The sequence below is a fragment of the Buceros rhinoceros genome, unplaced genomic scaffold, assembly GCF_000710305.1.
Source record: "Buceros rhinoceros silvestris isolate BGI_N320 unplaced genomic scaffold, ASM71030v1 scaffold4958, whole genome shotgun sequence".
Lineage (NCBI taxonomy): Eukaryota > Metazoa > Chordata > Aves > Bucerotiformes > Bucerotidae > Buceros > Buceros rhinoceros.
The window spans coordinates 25,096-36,412 of NW_010427345.1; the positions used below are offsets into that span (position 1 = coordinate 25,096).

General features: G+C 40.6%; 1 protein-coding gene across 1 annotated transcript in view; it reads right to left on the reverse strand.

Moving 5' to 3' along the window:
- Window positions 1-1,731: 1,731 nt before the first annotated feature.
- SNX14 (sorting nexin 14) overlaps window positions 1,732-11,317 on the reverse strand; it is a gene marked incomplete at its 5' end in the record, with an annotated part of 44,277 nt that continues 34,691 nt past the window's right edge. The window contains 6 exons of the mRNA XM_010141847.1: window positions 1,732-1,937; window positions 3,832-3,888; window positions 4,044-4,135; window positions 4,824-4,919; window positions 5,967-6,131; window positions 6,630-6,753. Coding sequence (XP_010140149.1) covers window positions 1,899-1,937; window positions 3,832-3,888; window positions 4,044-4,135; window positions 4,824-4,919; window positions 5,967-6,131; window positions 6,630-6,753 — 573 coding nt within the window. The remainder of the gene's footprint in view (window positions 1,938-3,831; window positions 3,889-4,043; window positions 4,136-4,823; window positions 4,920-5,966; window positions 6,132-6,629; window positions 6,754-11,317) is intronic.

Below are 11,317 nucleotides of genomic sequence, written 5' to 3' on the forward strand. Positions count from 1 at the left end.
ATATATCCTTCCCTATTTAATATGACCAGTTTGGGGACAGTATCTAGAGTGAGAACACAATCTATGATTATATTTCATATAAATATGCTCAATTTCTCATCTTTTCCCAAGGACCAAAGCACAGAACTCCTGACCGTTACCATGTGTCAGCAACATTCAGAGAGAGTGTTGGATACACAAATTCACTCCTGCAGTTCTGTGCCTAGTAATGGGGCGTTTTACAGCATCATCTGGCTTTGTGATAATTGTGATCGTAACTCAAAAGCCTGTCTCCTCTGTTGAAAGGCTGTGTTTAGAAAATACACGGTTGTAGCTAATAAGCTAATGAGTATAAGATCAGAAATTGGATTAAATGCTAAGTGGACATTTCCGACATTTTATCAAGAAGTTATTGATTATGATTATTTTTGTAAGATTGTTCACATTTTGACCTAAACATACTTCCACGTTGTTTACTGCTGTATTAAACTGATTGTCAACATTTTGAATAAACCTGCTCTGTTTTTCTGGAAAGCACACCACGCTCTCTTTCAGACTGAAGCTACTCGCCTGAAATCTGCACCTGCAGATTTCCAGAAGGTGTATTCAGAAAAACATTCAGTATGCTTAAATTTCAAGACCTCATTCATTTCCACATAAATTCAAGGGTTGCACGTGAACAGATCTGGACTACACCGCTACATTAGGTAAGCTGTGTTAGCAGCCAGCAATTGACTGACATTCTAATGGTTACAGCATGGCATTGATGATTTGTCAATGCCAGTCCCTAAAGTTACTGATTTTCAGAGTGGTCTTCCCCAAATCCACCTACCACCAGTGACAGAGAATGCACTTATGAACCAAGCTGTACCTGCACACCCATTTTTAGAATTGTAAGAACTCCTTTGGCATCCCCAGAGAGAAACAACACTTTTACCGTCTTTGGGCAAACAGAAGGAAAAGATACACAAAAGTAATACAGGTACTGTATTGACAAAGAACGCTAATACTGCATTAGAGTGGTTGGTTTGTAAAAAAGGAGAAAATGGGTGTGGTATGAAAAGTTGAGGAGTGCCTATTAAAGTTTCTCCATATTGTTCTATGAGTAAAACTTGTTAAAAATCCACACCTGAAAGTGCTTTTCAAAGTCTCTTTTATAAAGGCTGGGCCAACAAATTAAGATTTACCGGAAAAAACATCCACGCATTTTTATACACTAGTAAATTGTTAGAAAATGCTATGAACAGACTCACATTCTCTTTTCTAAGCCTGGAAAGAGTATGTCAAAAAAAATCTCCAACACACCCAGATAAGAAATGGCAGAAAAATAAAGGCTAAGGTGGAAGTCAAAACCACTTTTCACACCCATTAGTACTCTAAGAGTGCTTTGGATCTGAAGGTCACATATTAAACTAAATTACACGCACAATTTTTGAGGCCCACAGAAAGTGTGAAGGTCAAAGATAGTTCTGAGGTGATTTGTAGGCAATAAATTCATCCAGGTAATTTTGTTTTTAAAGAAATTAGTAAGATTTGTTAAGACAGTTAAAATAACTTCATGGGAGCATTCTACAACTTCTTCCAAACAATTTTTCTATGTAACCTTCAAGGAAGACAACAGTAGTGGCTCTTGAGGCAAAGCATACATTGGCTGATCTCCCAGCTGTCCAGGTAATTTCACATGCAGAGATTTGTGGGAAATTAATTTGACCTATAACAGCTAAAATAAATTTAAAATAAGAAGTACAGATGCTTATAATTGGTATTAAATTTTAATGTCTTTAATGCATAAAGAGATTTTTTAGAACTTAAATTTTATGTTATTTACAAGAAAATATACAACACAAGGTCAAAATGTCACATATCCATTACAGTAGCGTACAGATGTTTCTACTGGGTGTCCAGCAAGGTCCCTGTGTTCACATCCAACATGACACAGAGCTGGCTTCCTTTGGACCCTGTAAACAGTGATGGAGAAAATAAACCTACTTACTAAGTCTGAAAATGCACATTTACCTAAGAACTGAACTGAACGCATATAACTGACCTGAACTGCAATGATTAATGGTGTTTGAGAACATCCACTTGAAAACAGAGTTAAGAGAAAGGAAGGCAACTCCTTTTGGGTTTTTATGCAACTTCTCAAAATAGGTATTTTCTTCTTTATGGCCCTTCACTGGACTCTCTCCAGTATGTGTCTCTCTCTCCATGTCTTTCTTGCATTGAGAAGCCAAGACAATATCTCAGGTGTGGCCTCACCAGTGCTGAGTAGAGGGAAAGGATCTTTCCTCTCGCCCTGCCGGCAACATTTTTCATAACACAGCCCAGGGTACCCCTGGCCTTCTTTGCAGCAAGAGCACATTGTTGGCTTGTGATCAGCTTGGTGTCCACCAGGACCCCAAGTCCTTTTCTGCCAAGCTGCCTTCTAGCTTGGTGGACCCTTATATATACACTGGTGCCTGAGGTGGCTCCTCCCCAGGAGAACTTTTAATTTCCCTTTGCAGAAGTTCATTAGGTTCCTGTCAGCCCATTTCTCCAGCCTGCTGAAGACCCTCTGGATGGCAGCTCAACCCTCTGGTGTATCATCCACTCCTCCCAGTTTTGTGTCATCAGCAAACTCGCACTCTGCCCCCTCATCCAGGTCATTAATGATGATGTTAAAGAGGACTGGAGCCACCACTGACTCCTGGGATACCTCCCCACTTAACTGGCCTCCAACTAGACTTCATTCCACTGGTCACCACCCTCTGGGTCTGACTGGTGCTTTAAAGACTATTTAAATGCTTAAGACACAAACACTTCAGGTTTTTTCAGCATCAGCTGAAGAAAGACCAATGTTCTTACATATATTAGCAGCTTATGGGACAGGAAAACACTTCAGCGGGGTAAAACTCAACAGGGCTAAGTCAGGACTTAGGTCAGCACAAGTCTCCAGCCTACTTCTTTATTCCCTCAGTCAGTTTGGTCTTCTTTTGTTTGCTTTTAACTGTTTGAACACTGACGTGAGGAGATGTATAGAGATACAGAGATATCTCTACCAGTACAGAGATGATGCACGAAGTAGGTTAGACTTGCTAAGCTGGCCTCCTTTCAGTGAAAACAGCAGAAGGTGCCCGACATCTAACACTTGTTTCTGTTTCTCTTGCAAAACAAATCACTGCTGGCACTCTGCAGTTCTCAGACACAGGGCTCATACAATGAACATCTATTATAAGCGAGGGGACTTTTTTTTCTGTTGTTTTATATCTAGTTAACTAGCTGATATTTCCTACCAAACTAAAATTACTGTGTAAAACCTGCACAGAGTTTTATTTACCCAAGTAAAAATATGAGATAGATCAACAAACCTAATGATACGCATTTATACAGCATTTTGTGTTGTGTGAACTCCTTCTCCTTCATCTGGGTAGTTGGAGTTAATGTTGCAGTGACCAAACTAGAAGTAAGAAACCCTCGTGCCAAATATTCTCAAGAAAAACGCTGAAGCTCAACCTGAGCTCTGCATGCAGAATTCACCTCCTAAATCAGGAAATGCATAAAGCAGTGTGGAGACAATCAGTCGAAAAGAAAGGCACAGAGATCCCAACTGCTGATTGCTCTGTCCAATTCTAATGGAAGGCAGCTCGGGCTCGCTGTGTGCTAGACAAATGCACCAAAACTGATTTGGGAAGAGCTAATTAACACAAATGTAAATAATCTGGATTTCAGCGATTTCAACACATTAGTACAAGACAGATTTCTGACAAAATTTAAAATTACTATTACAAGGGAATGTCAGCAAAAATGCACCAACAACCAGACTCACTAGCAGCTTGAAGAATTCTGCAGAGCTTTAACGGATTTAGCACATACCTTACTCAGCTCTGGAAAGAGTTCTTGAATCCCAATGTCCAGCAGAACGTAAGTTAACTAAAAGAAGATAAAGAAACCTGAGAACACTCCAAGGCAACACTACTACTTTTTATTTTTAACACTGAATTAGAACTCACTTCTCTGCTATAGCCATACACTCACTTCAGGAAATTCTGTGCCAAAAGGCAAGTTTCTCACGTGTCACCAGTTACCTGTTTGTTGAGCACCGGTTGCTGCATTCCATCAAACAGAAGCCTGATGCCTTCGTATTTAGCCTCTTCCCCAATGCACTTGCCTATTAAATCTGTATCAGATACCAACAACAAATACACAAGTCGTTAGGAAGTGCTGCATAACAGCTATAGGATGCAGTTATAGAACTCCAGTAATTAAATTAAAGAATGAGTTCAAATTTTATCTGTCTCAAGTGGTAAATGGGGAAAAAACCCTCCTGTGGTTCCTCCTTTTTTCCTCCCTTTCCTTCAGGGCTGGACACCTTAGTAATTATTACACTTTCCATAACATTAATATATCATTCTAATGCATTGTTTAATAAACCTCAAGCTGAAATTACTTAATTACTTTCTGAATAACCTACTGAATGAGCCCCACTCCCCTAGTTTATACAGTGTAAGGAGAGCTCAGATTTATCTTCTGGATTCACGGTGTGCCTTTTTTAACCCAGTTCTCATCTGGATAAAATACAAACCACAGGAGCATTCTAAAGATGAAGAAATTATAGTATAAAGTGCATTTGTAAAGCTCTCTATTTCCATCATGTCTTTATTAATCGCTGTGCTACAACCTTGTTAGGCAACACTTCAGCGATGAAACTGAACGCAGATTTTACACCTAGTAGCAGTGTTCTAGTCAACTCAAACCTTAGCAGCGTCAGTATTACCTGATTGGGAAAACTAATGGGACTGTATTTGGGTTATATATCTGCTTGAACAATGCAGCATGCTCATATAAAGAGTCACGAAATACAGAACCTGGAATGTATCTCATCATTTCTTCAAAAGTCTGCTTTGCTCGCTTCTGTTTATCCTGGGGAGAGCGAGGTTCGGTGTTCTCACAGAACACAGCATCTGCAGCGAAGACACATTGAAAGAAAAATGTCTTCAGGCAGCTATGCATCACTGGCATATAAAGAGTGCTGTGGATTACGGCTTTGAAGTCAAGCTGCTTTTCTGTATGATCTTGACTGGAAGGGAATTCTAGCCTTGCCAGATAATAGTCTTTTGATTACATTAGCCTGATTGAATCCAGATTATCCCACCTGTGTGAAGGACAATAACCTTTGCCAATTTGTTTCCATTCGTTTCAAATTTCTAAAGCGTTATCTTCTAGGTTTGGATCAATTCTACTTTAGGTCAGTTATGATCTCCTTACTTAAAATTTCCCTTATACTTTCAAAACTAAAGCACCAACTGGAACTATCAAAAATTTCAGATTTCTTTATCAATAAAAAACCCCAAGAATTGTTATTCACCAGAAGTACCAGGCACTCAGTTTTGGTTTTGGGCTCCAAAGAGATTTACTCATTTCCTTTTTGTCTTTCACAAGATTTGTTTTTGGCTTGATACAGACAGAGCTGTCTTGATACAGGAACTTTGGCCAGATGTGTTGTTTAGATCAGACTGCAGTCAGATAATACTTCTCTACAGCTGTGAGGTCATTTTAAAATTATTTTTTAAATCTCCCTCTCCTTCCCTTATTTGAAGGTCAAGAACACTCAAGCCCTCTCAAAAGCCCACCACAACATAGGGTTATATAAATGAACAATAAATAATAGCAGTAAAGGGCTATGATGCAGCACACAAGTGTGTGCTGCTAATTTAAAGGTAGCATGAAATATTCACACTGTGATATACTAAACCACCCTTATTCTGTTTTTCTTGTTCTTTGCACACTTCAGCAAATTACTATTCAATAATACCTTTTTCAGTAATTTACATTAACTGACATGGCCGACTCGGCATCTTTCCGCAACAAGCTTTTATAATCTTTTTATAGACCCATGTGATTTTTAAAACTCCATTAGCTTTAGTCAAGCATTGCAAAGTTTGGTACTTGGGATTTCAGATATCAAACTGAAGCAGCATTTTCACACGAAAGCTCTAACTTTTACTAACCTCTTAGCAGCGTTATCAGAGAAACCAAACGATGCTCCTGAAATAGCTGTTCTAACTTACAGTGCAAGTAATAGTCTGTGTACAGTTCCAATGTATTTTTGAAGAGGATTCTTCCTCCCATCAAGAGGTGATGCAGCCAGTCAGGAATGTGGAAAACTACCCTACCTGAAAAGTTACAGTAACACACATTTATAAGGTTCTCCTAACAATGATGATAAAGGAATCACTTATTCAAAAGAAAAGAAATAGGAAGAAAAGACTGCAAACAAGCAAATAATGCAGTTTTGTAGAAAAATACTCTCCACTATTCTCCAGATTGTTTATCGAATACTGCCCTTAACTATTGTTACTAACTAGTCATCAGAATGTACAAGCAACCTGGGCCCATTTGAGAAAAAGGAAGGGACCTGCTTCCATAAGCTCATACTCTGAGATGCAGAAAGAAAGAAATATAACACAATAACTGATCAGTAATGAAAGATAAATTAGGCTATTTTAGTGCAGCAGTGAGGTCTTTTAAAGACTGACTGTGTTCCTGAGTTGTATACCGTTAAGCTTGCAAGCGCTAAATTATATGAGTACTACTACAATAGGGTTTTATTTCTAACCTGAACTTCGTATTTGGCACAAAGTATAGGGACAATTAGAGAAATCGCTTCTTACCAACATACATTAAGTAGTCATAGACTCCTTCTACAGTCATCACTTCCATGAAGTAGTTCTGATTTTGTCGTCTTTCTGTATTCTCAGATCGATTTGCATTATTCTTGAATAAATCATTGAAAAGCTAAAAATAAAAACATAATAAGAAGAACATTGCATTCAAAGGCAAAAGGAAGCCATCAGATCCGTGGTTTAGTGGGGGGTTTTGTGGGGGTATTTTTGTGGCGATTTGTGTTGTTTGGGTTTTTTTAATTAAAAGTGGCTTTTTTTCAGAGCTTTTGAGAACTAATCAGTTTTCAATTACATTAAGTTTATTAAAAAAAAATCTTCCATGGCTGCTTGATTATTTATAGAAAAAACTTAATGAATCTTTGTAGGGTATCAACATTTGGGCTTTTTACCCCATTTATCCCATTTATTTTCATTTTATTTCTTTATCCTATTTTCTCATGTTCCACCCCAACCCCCATCTCTCTCTTTTCCTACCTTTGATTCTTCCCCAAAACATAAAATTCTTGTAAATCCCAAGGTGGTCTTCCCCGCATCCCATTAGGAGTCCTGCAGCACCTAGGGACACCTCCCACTCCTGCCCAAGGCCCTCACGTGTCTGTGGGCTACCGCAGCTGGAAGGGAGGTGTTCTCTGAATCCTAAGGCTCTCCCCATTTGACAATAACTAACAATCACCACTAACAGTTCATTTTAAATTATCTTATCGCCAAACTGCTGATCTAAAGATCATGAAGAATTACATAATACAAAACACTGCTCTATTATGAAAAGAAGTTCAAAAGTTTATGCCAAGCTTCTAAAAACATATCCCAGAACAGGAAGCAAATGGAACATAACTATAGTGTCGACTAGGTTGAGATGATTTTTGCTGACACAGATTTTTCTCTATCGCTACTAAAGTAAAAATAGTTCTAAGGAATAACAAGTAATTTCCTTGTATGTGATCCACTTTCTATAGAGCAATTCTGAAGTACATAAGGCCATAAAAATCACGACAGGCTCTGAATGGTCCAAGTCCCGAAATACAATGCTCTGCGCTCTTAGGAAAAATTACATCAGGGAATTTGGCAAGACTCAGGTTTTGACTTGTACTTCTTCAGGCCGTCTCTTTTGTTAATGCTGAAATGCTGGCACTATCTTCACACAGTTCATTAAAATTAAACAACACCAAGTTATTACATAAATTACATGAAAGAGAAAATATGGTTAATGCACTGGCAGATGACAGGTATCCACAAAAGTAACAAACCTGAGAAGAGCACATAATTATTCACACCTACTGTATGAAAGCGTCCCTGGTATGTTGTTTAAAACCCCTGTATAAACTGAAGTCTACATCCTCCTCAATAGTGAAACTAGGACACCAGGGAAAACCTTAGTTGAATGACTGTAACTTAAACAAGAACCTCATTTATTTTTTTAGATACACCCATGACCTAACAGAGGCCAAACATAACTGAGCCAACTCAAAGCAGCCCATTGTGTAATGCAGATAAAGTTTGAGGAGTCTGTCACTGGCCAAACTGAATCACTAATAGCAGTCTGGTAAGTGATCTATTAAAAAAAAAAAATCAAACGTGAAGGCCTTCTTAGGGCAAAGCTTTTTGACTTCCAGAAGTTATTTCAACTATCAGCAGTATCTTCCAATTGTTGTATGTACCTCTGCACGTGGATAATCTGTACTGCGCCTTAAAATAATGGTGCCTTGATCACCGGTAAGATTTTAAAGCTTAGATTCTTGCACGTGGTGTTTCAGAAAGCAACAGCAGATGAATGCATGCCAAAGCCACTGAGCCAATGAGCAGTTTTTATATAAAAAGTATATAGCTGGCACTCTCCTAGTACAAGTGTGTAGTCTACAGTCGTTAGCGACGCATACCTGAAGGATGCAGCAGCCTTGACACGAAGTGGCATTACATCTCTACTTAGAAGGTGTGCTGCCCTTTCCCAAGATTTTGGCTCAGAGGAAAGCCAAATGAAAAACATACAACAGGATATCTAATAAAAAAGCTGGAATTGTATTCACAGCTCAGATAAGCACAGGATTTTGCTTTTAAATGTTCCAGCAGATGTTAGTATTTGAGATGTGATATAATGCTCACTGTTGTGATTAGACTAAGACAAGCAGGACTAACTTCAACATTACCATTATTCATACCTTTAAGATTAGACAGTAACTGTAATTATAAACATTAAATATTCTTAAAAGGCTTTCGATGAGGAAATTCCACAGATTGGTACAGGTTAATAACGGAAGCCAAGCTCTTGAAGTGAATGACAGAGAGAAGGCCTGTATTGCTCCCTTGTACGACAGCCTGTCTATCGTCCCTCAGTGGGAAAAGCCAGCAAATTAAGTACGAGTGCTTGCGTAAAACACCTAATGGAAAAAAAGAAGTTGCTCAACAGTTAGTGCTTAGGCAAATACACGCCCACACATTTCAGCACAAAGGTAATACACTTCGCAAACAGCTCCCCCAGCTCCAGTTTGGCCCCGCTGCTGGCCCATCAGTGCCTCTGCAAATAAACCTGTTTCAGAGGGGAAAGTGGATTGGCAACAGCCTTTGTTTTGGGAGCTCTCTTTTGTTTTGGAGAGGATAGGAGAGAGGGAGAGACAACCATGCGGTCACCCAGGTTAGTAAGGAAGAGGTCAGGGAGACACGCCAGAGGCGTGAACCTCTCCACTGGTTTTCCTGCTCATTTGTAAAGTACAAGTGACTACAACAAAACGGTAAGAAGAATGTATGTCATGTCTGAACCACATCAGTCAGTGTACGGAAAAGCAACCGTCTTCCTCCAAGTGCATTATACTGCTGGTGCTCCAGAAGCTGTTGGCATGTCGTTACAAGCCAGCAGAACAATGCCTCCGGAGGCACGTTTTGCAAAGTCTGCATCAGGTGAGAAGTCCTGACATATTAAAGCGAGTCTCACAAAAATACATTTGGAAGATGATCAAGCTGCTTACAGACTTTCAGAATAGAAACCTAGCTGGGATGCCTGCTGGTGCCTTTACAGAGGGCGGGTTATTTGTTCAGTCGGGTGGTTTTGCTCACTAGAGAGGTTGGTAACTCCTTCAATCTAGTGGATCCGGTACAGGATAAAATGTGATCACTACTGGCTGTATTATGGTTGACTACCCATGTTCGTTACGCATTTTTAACCAGATGTCTTTCCATTGGTATTTAAAACATGCAAACATACACATGCATCAGGAATATTCGAAATGAAGCAGTATGCAGAAAATCTTTCAGAGAGGTAGGCACATTTCTGATTGAACTGAAGCTTCACCAGCCTGGACAGGCTGAAGACGACCTGTGTGGCTGAACAGAGAGCTTTGGCTGGAACTCAGGAAGAAAAGGATAGTTTATGGCCTGTGGAAGAACGGTCAGGCTACGCAGGAAGATTACAAGGATTTCATGAGGCTCTGCAGGGAGAAAATGAGAAAGGCCAAAGACCAACTTAATCTGGCCACTGCCATGAAAGATGAAAAAAATGTTTCTAGAAACACCCTAACAGCAAAAGGAGGACTAAGGAGAATCCCCATCCTTTACTGGATGCTAGGAGAAACATAGTGACCCAGGATGAGGAAAAGGCTCAGGTACTGAATGCTGCCTTTGCCTCAGTCATTGATAGTAAGACCACTTGTTCTCTGAGGGCCCACCCGACCGAGCTGGGCAACAGGATGAAGGCTCCATAATCCAAGAGGAAATCGTCAGTGACCTATTGGACCACTTAAATGCACACAAGTCTATGGGGCTGGGTGGAATCTACCCAAGGATACTGAGGGAGCTGGTGGAAGTGCTCACCAAGCCACTTTCCATCATTTATCAGAAGTCCTGGCTAACTGAGGAGGTCCCAATCAACTAGAGAATATTAAATGAGATGCCCATTTACAGGGGTGAGAAGGAGGATCCAGGGAACTACAGGCCCATCAGTCTGTCCTCGGTGCCGGAAAGGGTTATGGAGCAGATCGTCCTGATCCGCATCATCACACGGCACGTACAGGACAGCCAGGTGATCAGGCCCAGTCATCATGGGTTTATGAAAAACAGGTCCTGTTTGATCAACTTGATCTGCTTCTGACAAGGTGACCTGCTTAGTGGATGACGGAAGACCTGTGGACATTGTCCACCTCGTCTTCAGTAATGCTTTTTAACAGCGTTCTCATGGAGAAACTCGCTGCTCATGGCTTCGATGAGTGCACTCTTTGCTAGGGAAAACACTGGCTGCATGGCCAGGACCAGAGGGGTGGTGAATGGAGTTCAATCCAATCGGTGGCTGTTTAAAAGTGCTGTTCCCCAGGGCTCAGTATTGGAGCCTGTTCTCTTTTTAACATCTTTATCAATGATGTAGATGAGGGGACGGAGTGCACCCTCAGTAAGAGGGATCTGGACAGGCTGAATCGATGGACTGAGGCCAATGGTATGAGGATCTGTAAGGCCAAGTGCTGGGTCCTGCACTTGGGCCACAACAACCCCCTGCAACAGTACAGGCTTGGGGAAGAGTGGCTGGAAAGCTGCCCAGCAGAACAGGACCTGGGGGTGTTGGTCGACATCCGGTTGGATATGAGCCAGCAGTGTGCCCAGGTGGCCAAGAAGGCCAACAGCATCCTGGCTTGTATCAGCAATAGTGTGGACAGCAGGAGTGGGGAAGTGATTGTCCCCCTGTACTCAGCACTGGT